The following is a 16764-nucleotide window of genomic DNA, read 5'->3' on the forward strand; positions in this document are numbered from 1 at the left end:
AGGGTCCCATCATATGCACAAGCAACTGTAATGAGGAGCAAAAAACCTAGCACAACAAGCACTCCTTTTTACGTCTTCATGTCCCTCCTGTGTGGCGACACGAGTCCCATCATATGTACAAGCAACTGTAGTCAGGAGCCAACCTTGAGCTAAACCGTTAGAAACAGGCAAGAAAAAGACCCCCTAAACAGATTATCAAAGAAAAAAGCCCCGCTCCGAAAAAGATTAACATTCGGCTCATTAGGGATATCATGCCACTTTGGTAAGTGAATAATCCTAATGGTAGAAAAAACTCCCTCCCATTTGATAACCTATGAAGAAAAGAACACTAGAAGTGACATGATAAATCAGATTCGAGACAACATAAACTAAAGGAACAAATGGAGCAAGATGATCATAATGAACAGCTCGAGACGTTCAACGTGTAATATTCCTTATCTAAGTAAACGATGTGCGTGTATTTTAACCAGTCTTTGAAAATGATAGTTGTTTGAGAGTATTTATAAGCAAAGGAATTATGAATACAAAGAGTTTACACACACTGATCTAATTTGAAGGCATTCATTCAACTGCATATCTAGTTTGATTCCAAGTTCCAAAGTAAACGTCTTCCAAACGCTCGTACAGTTCCCCTAATAGCTCAGTATTCCAACGAACCAACAGACGGTAGCCCCGAAACATTTTCGGCTTCATTGCTACCACTGGTTAGTCGCTGACCATCGATAGGGTTGAAGGACTCGATTACCTGTTCCCTTAGTTCCTGAACGTCTTGAGGAGAAAGTATCTTGATATACCAAACGTTATTGACAAATGCCCTGCAACATATAAGAACAGTACATGCAGAATTAGCAGACAGGAATTTAGGACAGGTTACGAAATTCTTCGTCTCAGAAGTCGATACCAGTTGAGAAAACCATGTGCAGTTCGGTTACTGTTATAGAGAAGTTTCGAAGAAATTTAGGACATGAAACGACGAGCTTTTGCTTTTCAGTATTAAACGAAAACAATTTGGAATGATGGTACCATTTTCACTGTAAGCATAAGCCTATAAAGGGTATGCATGGAAGTGAATATACTGTTGAGCTCGGGCTATTTAAATGGAAAGGCGTCCAAGTACTTACTCCCAAGGGTCGTCTCCAAGGAGAAGTGCATCGTTCTCCCTGTCGACAAATACAAGCTGCCAGCCTGATCTACGAGGGTCTTCCAACTGTCCCTCTATGCCAAACATCTGAGCCAGCTCCTCTCGCAGCTCCTGATAGCTACTGAACCGGGAGATGTCTAGCGAACGCCCAATGGACCCGGTTTTGTAAACCTGCAAGAAAAGGATTTATAAGCCAGCACACAGCTAAGATAACAGAATTCACCACGTGTATTTGCCCGGTTCAAACCTTCACAAATGTCTGAGTTGGATTCGACGGATCAACTTGCCCCGAGCTGTGCAATAACTCGGACGAGCCTTGAACACAATTGTACAAAGAATTCTGAAATCCAGAATCTCCCAGTGGCATTGAGGTTGAATCAGGAGCAATTGATGGAGAAGCATAAGTGGGCACATTAGAGGGAAGCAGAAGCCCAGATGAATCAATATTAACACCAAAAAGTGTAGGACTTGGAGAATCTGAGTTACAATTTCCCAGCTCCAAAATCGAGTCTCTACCAGAAAATGGAAAGGACATCGAGTTTGGGTGAGCGTCAACCGGTGAATGAGCATTCTTAGAAACAGGAGATTGTTGAGGTAACTGCTCGGTTAAGATCGATTGCCCGCTTCTATAAATATTGGAAAGATTTCCAGTCCCTTCAGCACATGATGAAGCAATTATGTTTCTTCTAGAGGAAATGGATTCTGGGTAATTTGAATTCGAATCCACAAGGTTTGATCTGGGAAACGTGGGCGATGGCACGTTTGAATGCCCGCCCTGATGAAATTGATTGCTTTGAACCTGAACGGTATCGTGATACGTATGTTGTTGCTGGTTCGGCAGATCCTCGGGTTGATTTTGTAGCGTTTGCTGAAGAATGTGTTGGGGTAGGTTTTCTGCCATAACTTGGCTTGGTGCTTGCAGGATGTTCTGAGACATAGATTGTTGAACCAATTGATGTTGTTGCAGCTGCAACAGAGAATTATGGAGGCCTGCCTGTTGAGCGTATTGGAACGGCTGTTGAAGATGCATAATCTGCTGTCTCAGCATATCGACACCTCCAAGGTTCGGCATTCCAGCAGCCAACATGGCTTGATACTGTTGGTTATGATCATTTCCAAACATGGAAGAATCAAGTCTCTGCTGCAACCAGGGCAGTGAACCCGCGGATTGCAAATTCAGCGAGTGTAGAGCTTGTTCCCCGACTCCTCCCCGTAGCCACATTAAGCCATTCGATGCATCATCTCTGTTATCTGTAAGGAAATAGACCATTAAAAAACGTCGTGACCCGTGAGCATAAGCAATCCCTGGTAAATGACAAAACAGGGTGCCAAAATTTCCTAAAACAAGCCATAAAAAAATGGAATGATAGAAGATACACAGAAGAGCACGAGGAATGCATTAACAAAATATCGATATGCTGATATGGAAGAAATAATCCATCAAAAACAAGAATCCAATAACAAAATAGAGAATATGCTGGTACTTATAAGTTATATTTCATTCGAAAAGAAAATCCAAAAACAAAATAGAGATACGTGGATACAAAATTTTGAAATCTGGAACTAGAAAGAAGCACAGGTAATAGCATCAATGTGAGATCCCACGTCGGTTGGGGAGGAGAACAAAACATTTTTTTTATAAGGGTGTGGAAACCTTTCCCTAGCCGGCACGTTTTAAAAACTTTAAGGGAATTCCAAAAGGGAAAGCCCAAAGAGAACAATATCTGCTAGAGGTGGGCTTGGGCTGTTACAGATGGTATGAGCCAGACACTGAAGGGTGTGGAAACCTCTCCCTAGCAGACGCATTTTAAAAACCTTAAGGGAAGTCTGAAAGGGAAATCCCAAAGAGGACAATATCTGACTAGCAATAGACTTGGGTTGTTACAGATGGTATCAGAGCCAGACACTGGGCAATATACCAGTGAGGAGGCTGAGCCCCAAAGGGGGGTGGACACGAGGCGGTGTGCCAGTAAGGCGCTGGGCCCTGAACGGGGGTGGATTGGGGGGTACCACATTGATTGAAGAAGGGAATTTGTGCCAGCAAGGACGCTGGGCTTGGAGGGGAAGGGGGTGAGATTGTGAGATCCACATCGGTTGGGGAGGAGAACAAAGCATTCATTATGAGGGTGTGGAAATCTCTCCCTAGCAAATGCACGTTTTAAAAACCTTGAAGGGGCCCGAAAGGGAAAGCCCAAAGAGGAAAATATCTGCTAGTAGTAGGATTGGGCTCGAGAATTTTTTAAAAAGCTGCCAGCAAACGTAATCCAAAATGAACGTGTGATCCCAATCATGTTAACTCCCCTTCTTTATCCTCACACTTCTGCACAGACTCCAACCAGTAATCCAAAATCAATTCATTTGATACCTAAAGGACATATTTTTATCCACTTAGCATTACAAAGCATCAAAGACTTCAGAAAATAGTTCACACACCTAATTCAGAGCGCAGAAATGAGTTAAGTAAATACAAAACGAATACCATGAACAGACGAGACTCCAGGATGCCATGGACGTTTCAATCGAAGCGGAAAAAGGGAAGGGTACATCGGAAATGTAGTTAAAGGCTCAATTTCCCACAACGATACCCTTGGCTGCCTCTCCCCAGCTGTTGACTCATCCCACCCGACCTGCAAAAGGACATAGTAACACAAATAAAGGCCAATGGTCAAGGTACCGAAAGGAACAAATTCTCTCCATTGCTATCTAATGTTATGGTTTACGGAATAACAAATTGATAATTCACAAAACCTTCACGGTAGAAAAGCTGACACTGAACTGCTGAAGTTCTAGAACAAAATCATTTGAGCACCCTAAACGATGAATGTCAAACCGACAATCTTTTCCGTATACTAACAAATACTACTAAACTTTAAATATATTTGAAGTGCATTAAAGCATATAACACCGTTCGGGTTTTCAGACCACTGTTCGTATAACCATAGACTTTTTCTGTACTGAAAATACTGTAAGAGAGTTTAACTCTAATTTTGAGCGACCGAAAAGAACACGAGTTACTCAATCAGCCGTACAGTAGAGAAAATAGTCATTCCTACTTGAGGCGAAAATATCTTAGCATATGGTACTACATTAAGTAGAGAGAAAGATAATGTGATAGTAAATGGAGCAAGTGTTTTTGTGGAACTGTTGTAGAAATAAAGCTGAAACACCTTGACAGAACGCCAATGAGAATTCGACCAACGAACAGGATCGAGATCACTTATTCCAGTTATAGTACCCATGTACCTGACAATTCAACTATCCACATATTAGCATGCAGAAACATGCATATGCCCGAAATAAAAGGTAGAATTTTAGCCTCGACACTGTCGAAGAATGCAATAAAAGTAACAATCTATATTTCATATAAAGTCTTTGTCTAACACTTTTGCTATATCTCTACATAGTCACAGATTATATCTCTGCATAGTCACTAAAGGCAAAAGAGAAAATTTTCTTTAGAAAAAAAGCTCAAAGAGAAACATAAAATCTAATAAGGGACCAAACATCACTCGATGATCTCTCGAGCCCTCTAATTATTTCTCTCCTCCCAAAGCTCCCACGAGATGGTACTATAACTTGCCGTAAAAACTTTCGTTTCTAGCAAACGGGGGAATTTAGAAGGAAATCCTTGATCATATTTCTGCAACCCCTCTAGCTAGCCAAATCGAGACCGGACTTTCAAATAACAAATTCCAAACAGCATAATCTACATCGCAACTCAAGCAGCCCCTTACAATGAATGGAACACCAAGGCCCCACTAAGTTCACATTTCTCCACCCTATCTAAGGTGTTGCTATTTCGTGGAGGATCTACCAAGCAAAAAACATAACCTTTTTGCGAATTTTCATCTTCCACGATGAAGTGAAGTCAAAATCACTCGAAGGAGAGCGATTGACTAGGTAAGAAAAAAGGATCTAAACGAAAAGCCAACAATCAGACTAGGACTCCAACATGAACGTATCACCTCGCCAGAGTACAATGAAAGTCACCCAGAAAAGAAGGTTGACAACTTCCAAAGCTTTCTTATCAAACAAAAAAGCTTTGGAAACCCAACATAAACAAATGAGAGGGCCCAAGCTGAGGCAAAACATGAAAAGAAAGGGTACTCCTCAGCAGTACCTTTCTGGTCTAGACCTTTCGTTTTCCGTTTTGGTAGGAAAAAGAACGGCACATAAAAAATGGCATATACAAGTAGGGGAAAAACACCTCAACCAAGGATTGCAATTTGCAAAGAACGCCTCATATTGTTCAAACCTCCCGCCATGTACATCGGGCCAATTATTTCCTTGGTGGTGACCTCAAATTTGGGTGCTTTTTATAAGTTTTTTCCTTTTTTCTTTTTGCATATGTAACTACGAATACTTAATTTTCTATAGAAAAAACTGTCCAGAAAGTGATGCATGCAACCAGCACACTATTTTTCTAGTTAAACAACAAAAATAATATCAATGCCATAACATTTGCACTACTTGACAGAAATTCAAAGGAATCTAGCCATAAAGTATAATGCACTCATCATACACTGTCAGTTCGTTACTGATTAGCCATTCAGCTTCATTAAAAATAAAATGAGAAAGAAAACATCTAAAACCAATGGTCACTGAAGACGGAAGCTTGTACAAAAAGCAAGATATGCACCCTACCCCAGGTCTGAAACCACTGTTCACATCTGTTCCTTCTCTTTTTCAGTAATATTTTCGGCAAGCTCTAAGTGAAGTTCACGTACATTAGATGTGAGAAAACAGAGAGGGAACTGAGAACTAGGAACAAGTTAACTGATTGTAAGACAGGCAGTCAGTGATGTGCTATCTGGAGTGTTGGCCTTGTATAAGTCTACAAAAAAAGTGGGTAAAAGTTGTTAGATGCCATGAGATACAAGGGGTGGGGATAAAGAAAGAAGGATGGGCAGATATAGGAAGTCAGTTCCCTTAGTTTCAAGAGGAGGAGGTAGAAAAGCTAAGGGCAGTAATCTACCAAACGTAACCCAGAGCGGTATGAGGGAGTGAAATAGAAATACGTGCATCCAGCCCCATTTGAACAGCCGACTTTATTAACCTTTTCTGTTTTTACCTTTTCCTAATAATTAGTTTGGAAGGTTACTTAGTTGGGGGAGAGACCCGTGTGCATTGTTTCTTTATCTTTATATTTATCATTTTCCTGATAAGAGGTTGCATTCGGGGGCCTCTGTTTTGCCCTCTTTTGATAACTCCTAGTCACTATCCTTGGGGTTTCGTCATCCTCTCACGAACGAAGGGGCAATTACAATTGTTGATCCCGTTACTATCTTTTTTGATCAGATGTTCCATCATGGAAGAAGGGATTCTAGGTTTTGGGTTCCCAAACCCCTGAGTCTCCCTGTAGCTCATTTTTCCATCTCCCTAGCATCCCTTCTCCCACCCAAGGAGCTTCTACGTTCTCCTCTCTTTGGAAGGTTAAAAAATCTTACAAAAGTGAAACTATTTGCCAGGCAAGTAGTGCATGAGGGATTGAACACAAAGGAACATTTCTCAAGATTTCATCTTTCATGTTGCGGTCACAATGGTGAGTAGTTATGACCATCTTTTGTAGGATTATTTGCTTGCTTTCTCCCTCGGAGATACTTTTCAAAACCATTGAGGTGGATACGACTCGTAACAGAGAGCGTTATTCAAGCAGAGAGTGTTGTTCCATGATTGAGGAGGTGCTCCTAAATCCTCCTTTAAGTGACAAAGGGAAAGGTTTATAGAAAGCTTGTTTTCTTGCAATTTTGTGGGGTATTTGACTTGAGGAATAAAGAATCTTATGAAGGTTCAAGAGGATGAGTGAAGAGCTTTGGGAGTCCGTTAGATTAACTCGTCTTTCTTTTCGACTAGGATTCATTCTTGTAATTGAATTTTTGGGTTTTTTCTGTTGTTAGCTCGTTTTTTAATGTTCATTTCTTTGCATGAAAGCATTTCTTCTTGTTAAAAAAGGGCATTGGGACAAAAGAGAAATATTTGTATAGTTCAAGTTTCAAATATCTATACAATTTCTAATCACAGAACTAACTTCAATTCACTAAATGTGACCCCTTCCCCATCCTTGACCCCCCTCCCTACAAAAAGTTCCTCCTGATCTTTCTAGATCTCACCTTCACGAAACCTAAAATTATGGAAAAAAGAGAAAAGAAAAGAAAAAGGAATATTGGAAAAAAGAGAAAAGAAAAGAAAAAGGAATATGTGAGATCCCACATTGGTTGGAGAAGGGAACGAAACATTCCTTATAAAAGTGTGGAAACCTCTCCTTAGTAGACACGTTTTAAAACCTTGTGGGGAAGCCTAGAAGGGAAAGCCCAAAGAGGACAATATCGGCTAGCAGTGGACTTGAGCTGTTACAAATGGTATTAGAGTTAGACACCGGACGATGTGCCATCGAGGACGTTGGGCCACCAAGGGGGTGGATTGTGAGATCCCACATTGGTTGGAGAGGGAAACTAAGCATTCCTTATAAGAGTGTGGAAATCTCTCTCCAGTAGACGCATTTCAAAACCGTGAGGCTAACGACAATACGTAATGAGCCAAAGCGGACAATATCTGCTAATAGTGGGCGTGGGCCGTAAAAGAATACCACTCAAGCCAAACTTTACCTCTTGTAGAGGTGTAGTAGCCTTTCTCGCAAGATGAAAGTCATCTTTGAACCTTTTCCACCATCAAATCCCAACAAGTTTCCTTGGAAAAAACACCAATTCTTATACACGTCACAATCCAATTCTCATCTTTCTACACCGAGGAGAAAATGGCTTCTTGGATTGATGCAGAAAGCCAACCATAGTTCATGTTAATGCTTTGGTTCCTAAAATATAGGGAAAAACATTCTCTTCTATAGTTTGGTACACAATTGACCTGCTACAATATTTCCAACTTCAAGAACCTTCGAAAAACTGATTTTGGATACCTCGAGAATCTATGGTGCACTCAATAAATTTCTTCAAAACTACGACATTGCAGTGCAATTCATCTCAATTACCTAATAATAATCGTGTTCCTGCCACAATGTTAAAAGACATCGATATATTTCGTGACAGTTATTCTCTCTTGCTTCATGGCTTCGGTCATTATAAGTCATTATCTTGATTTCATAAATTTGAGCAACATCTCGAGCCTTGAATAAGTGCAGTGCATGAAGTCCCATATGGCTTGTGCACTATGTAAAAACATAGATGTATCACTAATGGATGGCTCCATAGAACTCCAGAGCCATGACATTATCATGGAATCTTCCTCATCCCATGTAATAAATCTAAGATCTGGCTTCCCTGATTTTGTTCCAATGAGGTGTCGAAGTTTTCCCCTTCACTTAAGGTAAGCACACATTTTTTAGAGCATTTGAGGATTTTTTTTCCTGTTGAGTCGGTATAACAATCAAATCGGTTGCAAATCACCTTTCATTTGAACCGTAGGAACTTCCTCTATTGGCGATGAGAATTTTGATTCTTCCGACATGATAGAGTAGCAAAGAAGAAACTAGTAAGTCTTAGTACAGAATCTCGAGGATCAAAGCAAAGAAAGTTGTTATCCAAGTGGCCCAAGTGATTCTTAGTCTAGGATTATGATTAAAGCTCGATTGTTTTGTTTGGACTAACGCTTTTGTCCAAGAGGGCCAAGTGGGATTGAAGCACGTGATTGGAATGGGCATTAAATGGGGAAGTTGTTTGGAAGCGGGTGGGTTAAGAGCAGCTGTCGATGGGCTGGATCTAAGAACCTTGCGAATCCTGGAAATCGTGAAGGTTTATCCAAAATTACGGCTACTAGAAGTCCGAGAATTCTTTTGCAAATCGGCAACAGATCAGAGTGAAACTTAGTTATGATGGACGAACCAGCCGGATGACACCACAAAATGATCTTACTTGCTTTTCCTCATTCCAAAGTTTTTCATCACTGAATTTCCAAACCATTCTTGTGGCCAATGCTTTAATCAAAATAAGGATTTACGAAGGCAACATACCTTTCCTTTCGAGCAACAAACCTAGAGGTTGCTCCATATACATCCCTTCTAGAAGATCACCATGAAAAAAGTCATTTTTAATATCAAGCTCATGCAGGGTCAGTGACGAATAGATGCAAATTAAACGAATAACCTAACAAAAGCCAATTTAGTAGCCAGAGAAAAAGTATCAGAATAGTCAACTCCATAAGTTTGTGTGTAGCCTTTAACAATAAAAGGAGCTTTCAACCAGGCTACAGATCCACCTGCATCGACTTTGATTGCGCCAACAATACGCTTCTTTTCTATTGGAAGATGACTAAGTCACAAGTATAGTTGTAATCTAAGGTAGTTATCTCCTCCAACAAGGCAACCAAGATGAAACAAAACCTCATGAACAGTCTTAGAACAAATATAGATTATAGAGACCTAACGAAAGAACAGGAAGAAGATTGCAAAAGGTTATATCAAACAAAAGAGGAAATAGGATAAGTGTACTGATGTTTACCTTTACAAAGAGCAATAGGAAGATCGAAAAAGTGTCTGGCATAGGTCATATAATTAAAGGAGCTGGTTGTCTAGGATAAATCTGAGTGATAGGTAGGAGCGTAAAAACGGGTACAGATTGAGGTGGGAGGTGGATCATTAGAAGGCTCTCACAAGAAGAGAGTAACGTAAATAATAAAATCTTCTTTTTTATGCTCGATGAGACTCTTACTCGAAGGTGGAGAAAATAAAGAAGAATCTTCAAAGAAGTGGCATCAAGAGAGAAAAAATATCGATCAGAGACTAGAACTATAACACTGATACCCTTTTTGAACATGAGAATAACCTTGGAACATATATTTTAAAGACTTTGGATCTAGTTTAGTGGGTCAACAGCGAACATAGCGAACAAAGCAAGTACAACTAAATATTTTGGTTGTAAGAGAAAATGAAGGTCGTTTGAGACGAAGTACGATACGGTACCTCACCCTTACAAACCAAGAAGGGCATGCAATTTTTTAAGAATTAAGGTGTTGATACACCAACCTAAAGATATATGGAATATGCTCTGGAAGACTAAGGCTTGATAGGGATTCAATGTTCACTTAAATAAGAACTAACATCGTGAGAGAAGTAATTTTTAGCATTATCACTCGGTAGAACTTGAAGAGAACCACTGCATCGAGTTTGAATTTCAACATGGAAGTTACAAAAATGCGCAAGCAACTCATGCTGACCAGAAGTGCTGAAGAGGGAAGTATGCATGAATATTCTTAAATCAAACGGATTATAATGAACTATTTAAAGTTATCATACCTTCGAACGCTCGACTCTTCAGTCTCAAAAAGCATCCGAAAACGCATCCCTACTGAAACACGGGTATGAAATACAGCTTTAACATATTTTGTCAGAGGGATGACAAACTCTGATGGGCTAGCCCTGTAATCATTTTTTACAGAAGAAAACGTTTTAAGAAGGGTCAAAAATTAAATTATAAAAAAGCTATAACAGTAGTAAAATAAAAGAATATTTCAAAACCTGGGGTTGTAGAAAACTGTGAAACAGCTATTGGTTGCGGCAGCATGAGCAGCAGCCGCAAGGAGTCCAATGTGCATGCTATCACTTGATAAAACAGAAGAGGGCATCACAGTTTGTGGTCTTGTGGCACGGCGTATACCCAAAAGAAGCTGATTTTTTTCGTTCCTAGATAAGTGATTCAGGGTGTTCAAATTATGAACTCTGAAATAGGACACATAGAATGAAAACGCAAGGCGGAAAATGGAGTAGTTACCATATAAAAAGTACAGAATCCCCAGCAACCAATCTTTTGGCACTAACAAACACACTCCAACCAGTTGTAAGAAGATGTCGTTTTGGCTGTCCTGTGACAACAAAGATAATAAGCCATGTCAGCTGCCGATGCAGTTTACAGTTCCCGAATCGATTTTTAAGTTGAAAAACAGACTTTCCATGAAGAGAAATGATAGTGCAATATAAGAAACCCCAAGCAACCTTTACAGAAGGCAAGCAATCAGAATATGAGAACATCTTTCCCCGTCTATCTTTTATCTCGATTGTTTTCGGGATAAAACCACAAATATTTTACTCGAAATCGATACGAGCTTTTGAACAATCTAGTAAATTAACGGTTTGGGAAGAAACATTAACCCACCTCCAAAGTGCTTCTTTTCCAGTATGACAAAGGTAATTTTTTTAAAGAAATCCATTCTTCATAACCTTCAATGAACTCCAGATGAGAATGCTAGTCATAACACCAACTTTCAACTTCAAATATAATTCTCCAAAAAGCCCTTATTTACCTTCAAAACTTTTTTAAGGAATTATTCAACAAATTTCAACAAAGCCTTATCAGTCATGAATGGATTGATTAAAACCCTAGATAGAGAACAGTCTGCTAGAGCTTTTTGAATTTCCTTCCAAGACTTATGAACAAACAGCCCGAAAACCACAAAAATTTCATTAAAATTCAAATTCATCACTTCTTAAGCCTTTTATTACCCAAAAAGATGATCTAGCAAAAGTCCTTTCAAAATTCTGACTCATCAAATCTTCTTCTCTTTCACAAACTCTGCATAAATTTTGAAAGGCTGTTTTCCTTTATCCTCCCCTGGCCTAAATGAGTTTCTTTCCAAGGATTTCTTATGTATGCTTTTGTGAGATCCAACGTCGGTTGGAGAGGGGAACGAAGCATTCCTTATAAGGGTGTGCAAACCTCTCCCTAACAGACGCGTTTTAAAACCTACAGGAGAAACTCAAAAGGGATAGCCCAAATAGGACAATATTTTCTAGCAGTGGACTTGGGTTGTTACAAATGGTATCAGAGCTAGACACCAGGTAGTGTGTCATCGAGGACACTGGCCCCCCAAGAGGGATGGATTGTGAGAACCCACATCGGTTGGAAAAGGGAACGAAACATTCCTTACAAGGGTGAGGAAACCTCTCTCTAACAGACACGTTTTAAAACCTTCAGGGAAAGTCTAGAAAGAAAGCCTAAAGAGGACCATAACTGTGCTTGGGCTGTTCCAGCTCTCCTCATTTCTTTAGAAAATCCCTTAACCTTTCCCATAAGACAAGGCAACTTTTTTGTCCAAACTGATAGGAACTCGTAACATCTTCCTACCACCGGAAGGTGGCCAAACCACACAATTAAAGCACCAACCATGGAAGGATCTATATTAAACGAAGCATCTCTGTCCTATTTAAAGAAGTGTGAATACATTGGATATTGCAAAATTTCTGCCAAATAGCACTCAAACCATTGAAGAAGGTGGACGACAAAGGTATCACTTCCTTGTTTTTCATATATTCAACAAAAGAAAAAAATCGTTGTTCGAACCAATTACAGAAATAAATATTACGAACACAACTCCTAATCTCCATGACGCTAAAGATGCACCAAATAAAACTCGAAGTAATAGACTCAGACAAAAGAAACTAACCAGAATACTGGTTGACAAAAAACAGAAGGTGAACATACATACATAACCTCCTAACTAATAATGTTAAGCTTGAACTCAAAAACCAAAGATGTGAAATGGCGAACGGAGGATTCAGGTTGAAAGAGTTGGTGAGAGCATTTTCAGGGCCAGGGGGTCCTTCGTATGTTTCTACCCGTTATGTAATTCAATGTTTATACTCTAATAAGAACCAACCTCTCCTGGAAGTGAATTTTATTTGCAAAACAAAGTGTCTTACATTTGAAGAACTTGATATCACGATTACTTTGAAGAAAAAGCAAAAATGATTGATTAATAAGTTCCTTGACAGCTTCATTTCAAATGCCAACTAAAACTGAATGCTTAGTGCACACTACAAATAAATTGGTTGAACTAAGATCAAAGAAAAGGTTGAAGATGACTTAAAAACCATCAACAAAGAAAACTTTGGCACTTATTTCCACAAATGGACAGAACATAAGGGGACTTGCCTCGAAAAATATGCCTAAACTTCCATTCAACATCATGAAGATCCCGTGCAATCAGCTCTTGTGCTGGTGGCTGCTGTGAAAAGTCCTGCAGGGCCATACAAAAGAAAGATGGCAAAAGTCATCCATCATATCCAACAGAATCATATAACAGAATATATGTATGTACCAGCGGAGGAAAAACTTTCTCAGCAGCACGACGAGGTACAGAGAATCCTCCATGAGTGCTCGTATCACTTGCAGTCAATGTCTTGCAAAAGTAATTTGTTGGCTGTCTACTTGGAATCCCCAATTCCATAGGTAGAAATGTATCCTTTTGCTCTTGCTGTATGTATGAAGAATTTGAGCAAAGGAATTAACAAATAAAGCAAGAACTGAAAGAGAAATACAGTTGTAAAGATATTTTACTGCAGTCAGCGGCTGTAATGTCATTTGAGCGTATACTTCATCCGTTTCCACATCTGCCTGAAATGTCACACATACAAACAAATCCTGCTTTAGAGTTCTCGCCGCTTGATTAATCTAATTTCATCATTTATGGTTAATGAGTGATTAATTGTGAGATCCCACATCAATTGGGCAGAAGACGAATGGAAACCTCTCCCTAACAAATGCGTTTTAAAAACCTTGGGGGGAAGTCCAAAGAGGTCAATATCTGCTAGCGGTGGGCTTGAGCCGTTACATTAATGGAAGATTTACGCATTAAAAACATTAATTGTGAAAGGAAAAGGCTAAATACACTCAAATTACATGAAATATAGAGAACCCACATGCATCGTAACGTTGTGAAGTTGACATATCAACTGGGGAGGCAGGTTCGGGTAATTCGGTATATGCCCATCAACTTCTTTGTTGGTTGTGGCAGCAACCTACAAACACACAAGAAATCAACAGAAAAGTCCTTTCAAATTTCAATTCCTCCACAAGCTTATCCAATGACAACTAACTAAACTACTGCACTACGTTGACATATCAAATGGGGAGCCGCAAAAATGGAAATTTTCATTTTCGAACTAAAAAGAAAAAGGAAAAAAGAACAAAAAGAAAAAACATGGAACCTGTTCGCTGTGCCCCTGAGGGAAGTAGACAACCCGAGTCCCAGAAGTTGGGAGGGACACAAGGGGCCCCGCGCATGCATGCCATAGCTCTGAATTCAAGCATTTCTTTTCCCCTCCTATAATCATCATCATTATTACAACGCCATAATTAAAGCTCAGCACAGCAGTGATCAAAATTAATGGCGGGAGATGAGGGAACCATAGCATTTAATAAAGGGGAGAGAAAAACAAGAAGCACATAATAATAACTCAAAAACAGGATTTCAAGCGTCCCAAATTGAAAGAAAACAGGGAAAATCATATCATACCTTCGTGATCCTGCTGACCAAACCCTGATGTTGAAAGCTTCATATCAAGCTTTACCCAATCACTAAAAAAGGTCTCAAAACACAAAAAAATCAAAAACAAAAAAGAATAGTAAAACCCTAATGGACAGGACAAGAACCCTGCCGGAAACTCATACCTCTCAATCGATAACATTAAGAAGATTCTTCCGCTGCCTAAACCCAACGCAATCGCTCACAACCCCACCGCGCTCTCCCATCTCCCCCGCCCCAAATCAAACCAACCCAATATCCATCGCTCTCCAAAACACAGAATCGTCAAGGGTTTAAGCAGAAAAACCCCCAAAAATCCCCAATAAAACTCGAAGCAAACAAACTCAAACCTCGATCAATCGACCCATAAAAAGGCAATCCATACAAGATCCCCACGACAGAAAAACGATCAAGTGGGGAAACTGAGAAATAAGAGAAAAATTAGCACAAAAAAAAGGTCACCCACTGACAAACAAGTGTAGAGTAAGGCGGTAGTAGCTGAATCGGGACTGACTGAGAATGTCAGTGAGTACAAATACACAGAGAGAAAGAGTAAAAGAGAAGAAGTGGGTTCTTCATTGGAGCTAAGCTTGTTCCAAAAACTGAAAGATGAGAGAGAAAGAAAGGGAGAGGAGAGAGAAAGCACGGTCAAGGCAAAGCAGAGTCTGTGTTTACTGTAATGTCAAGAAGAGTGAGAAAAAGAGAAAATCTAAAACCAAAAAAAAAAAAGGAGAGAAATGGAGTCCAGGAGATACTAATTTACAACGAAGCAATCTAAGCCCTTCATCTATCCGTACCTTTTAATCCTCACCGTTCATTCTTCCTTTGATTTGACAGCAGGCATGTGCCACCATCCTCCAGTGGTCCTTGTCAGAAAGTACGGATTATGTTAAATAATCACATTTTTTCCTTTTTTTTCTTTTTTTTTTCTTTTTCTTTTTCTTTTTCTTTTTTTTTTAGTTTCCTGTTTGCTAAAATATCTTTGGTTTTATTTTAGTTTTAGAAATATGCAAAATTTCAAAATTTGTTGTCATTTTTTATTTTTATTTTTTGTTCAATTTTATTAAATAATAACTCATTAACTATAAATTTTTTAAATTGGGTTAATTTTAGTTATATCGATTATACGGTTAGTTTATTTTAATTTTTGTTTTTAATAAGTTTAATATATATTTTGAAATTTTATATTCTAAATAATTAAAAATGATTTTTAAGAGTCGACCAAAAATAAATAATTATAAAAATAAAATAAAATTATGATGATATGTTAAACAAAAATATATATTTTAAAATTAATAATAAATTTAGTTCAGCGGTAAAAGAATTAATAAACTTAATTCATAAAATTTTTATTTATTTGAATTAAATCCAAATGATATAAATTGAACTGTATTGAGATTAAATTTTTTTAACACGTCTTAAAAATATATTTGTCGAGACCATTTTTAATTGTTTGTTGTTTTCCAGCATAATATAAAAGTATATTTAAATATTAATAATTATAACTCGTGGTAGGTTAATCATAAACTCACTAAAACCATAACCAACTTTGAACGTACGAGTCATAGATAACTAACTTTCCACACACGTATAAGTCAGAGTGCTACTTAAGAACAAGGCTTTTGAAGTTTTAAGGCGAAAAACGTGTTTGAGGTAACATTAAACGACATGCATGTAAAACATATCAAATGAATGCTAAAACTTCTATTTAAAAAGTACGTTATGTTCATCGGCTCTCTCGTTCCTATAAACTAGGAGTTGTGCTGAGATAAATATGTTCTAACGAAAACATTGAAATAAAAATATTATAATTGTGAAGTTACTCAATGATTATCTCTCTACCCTAACCCTTGTACCACTGCTATAGTCTTGTCTCCAGTAAAGCACTCCACTGTTAGAGTAGATATGCAGACGTAAATAGGACAATAACAAGCAAAATCAAAGAACCAATTTTTTTTTTTTTTAAATGGGATAACTCGCTCGTATAACCTAACCCTAACAACACATAGAGACATCAAACTTAATCATGTCAATAGCCTCGAGTGCTTAACAGAAAAGCTATGAGCCTGAACGACATAGTTATGTGAATATCCACAGACGGCGTGGTTCATAGAAAAAAAAAAGTAGGCATGAATATGCTAGATTGGTCGAAAACTATATAAAGAGAAAAGACTCAGCTCTACTTTGTTCGTGGAGACATATTTATACTCTTAAACTTCGGAGTTTATCTTAATAAAAACTCTAATTATTATATCAATTAAAATCTTGAATCAGATGTGAATTGGTACATGCTCAAAATTGTGGACTCATAATTTTATTAATTAAATTATGAACAATTTTAAAGGAATTAAAAAAATCGTAAGAACATCAATTCT

At 38.5% G+C, this 16764-nt stretch overlaps 1 protein-coding gene across 2 annotated transcripts; it reads right to left on the reverse strand.

The window, feature by feature from the left end:
* Positions 1-391: 391 nt before the first annotated feature.
* Positions 392-15085, reverse strand: LOC111794026 (auxin response factor 8). Of its 2 annotated transcripts, XM_023676143.2 has the most exons (15): positions 14536-15085; positions 14381-14442; positions 14073-14188; positions 13785-13883; positions 13423-13479; positions 13184-13339; positions 13018-13102; positions 10861-10951; positions 10608-10772; positions 10386-10508; positions 4309-4384; positions 3621-3768; positions 1389-2392; positions 1122-1312; positions 392-815 (listed from the first exon to the last, which is right to left on the reverse strand). In XM_023676143.2, the coding sequence occupies exons 1-15, from the start codon at positions 14550-14552 to the stop codon at positions 641-643; spliced, it is 2565 nt and encodes an 854-aa protein (XP_023531911.1). In that variant the 5' UTR covers positions 14553-15085; the 3' UTR covers positions 392-640. The 2 variants fall into 2 exon arrangements, with proteins under 2 accessions (XP_023531911.1, XP_023531902.1); XM_023676134.2 differs by having other exon boundaries at positions 14381-15085.
* Positions 15086-16764: the final 1679 nt, after the last annotated feature.

This window comes from Cucurbita pepo, chromosome 1 (genome assembly GCF_057944985.1).
Source record: "Cucurbita pepo subsp. pepo isolate OVF chromosome 1, ASM5794498v1, whole genome shotgun sequence".
NCBI lineage: Eukaryota > Viridiplantae > Streptophyta > Magnoliopsida > Cucurbitales > Cucurbitaceae > Cucurbita > Cucurbita pepo.

What these genes read in the sequence shown, in the direction of transcription:
- LOC111794026 (XM_023676134.2), bottom strand. Translation starts at nt 14,552, where the DNA reads ATGTTATCGATTGAGAGGTATGAGTTTCCGGCAGGGTTCTTGTCCTGT. An exon ending in TTCACAACGTTACGATGCAT is followed by an intron (nt 13,480 to 13,784) that starts GTGGGTTCTCTA and finishes GTGACATTTCAG; the next exon opens with GCAGATGTGGAAACGGATGA. An exon ending in CATTACAGCCGCTGACTGCA is followed by an intron (nt 13,340 to 13,422) that starts GTAAAATATCTT and finishes TCATACATACAG; the next exon opens with CAAGAGCAAAAGGATACATT.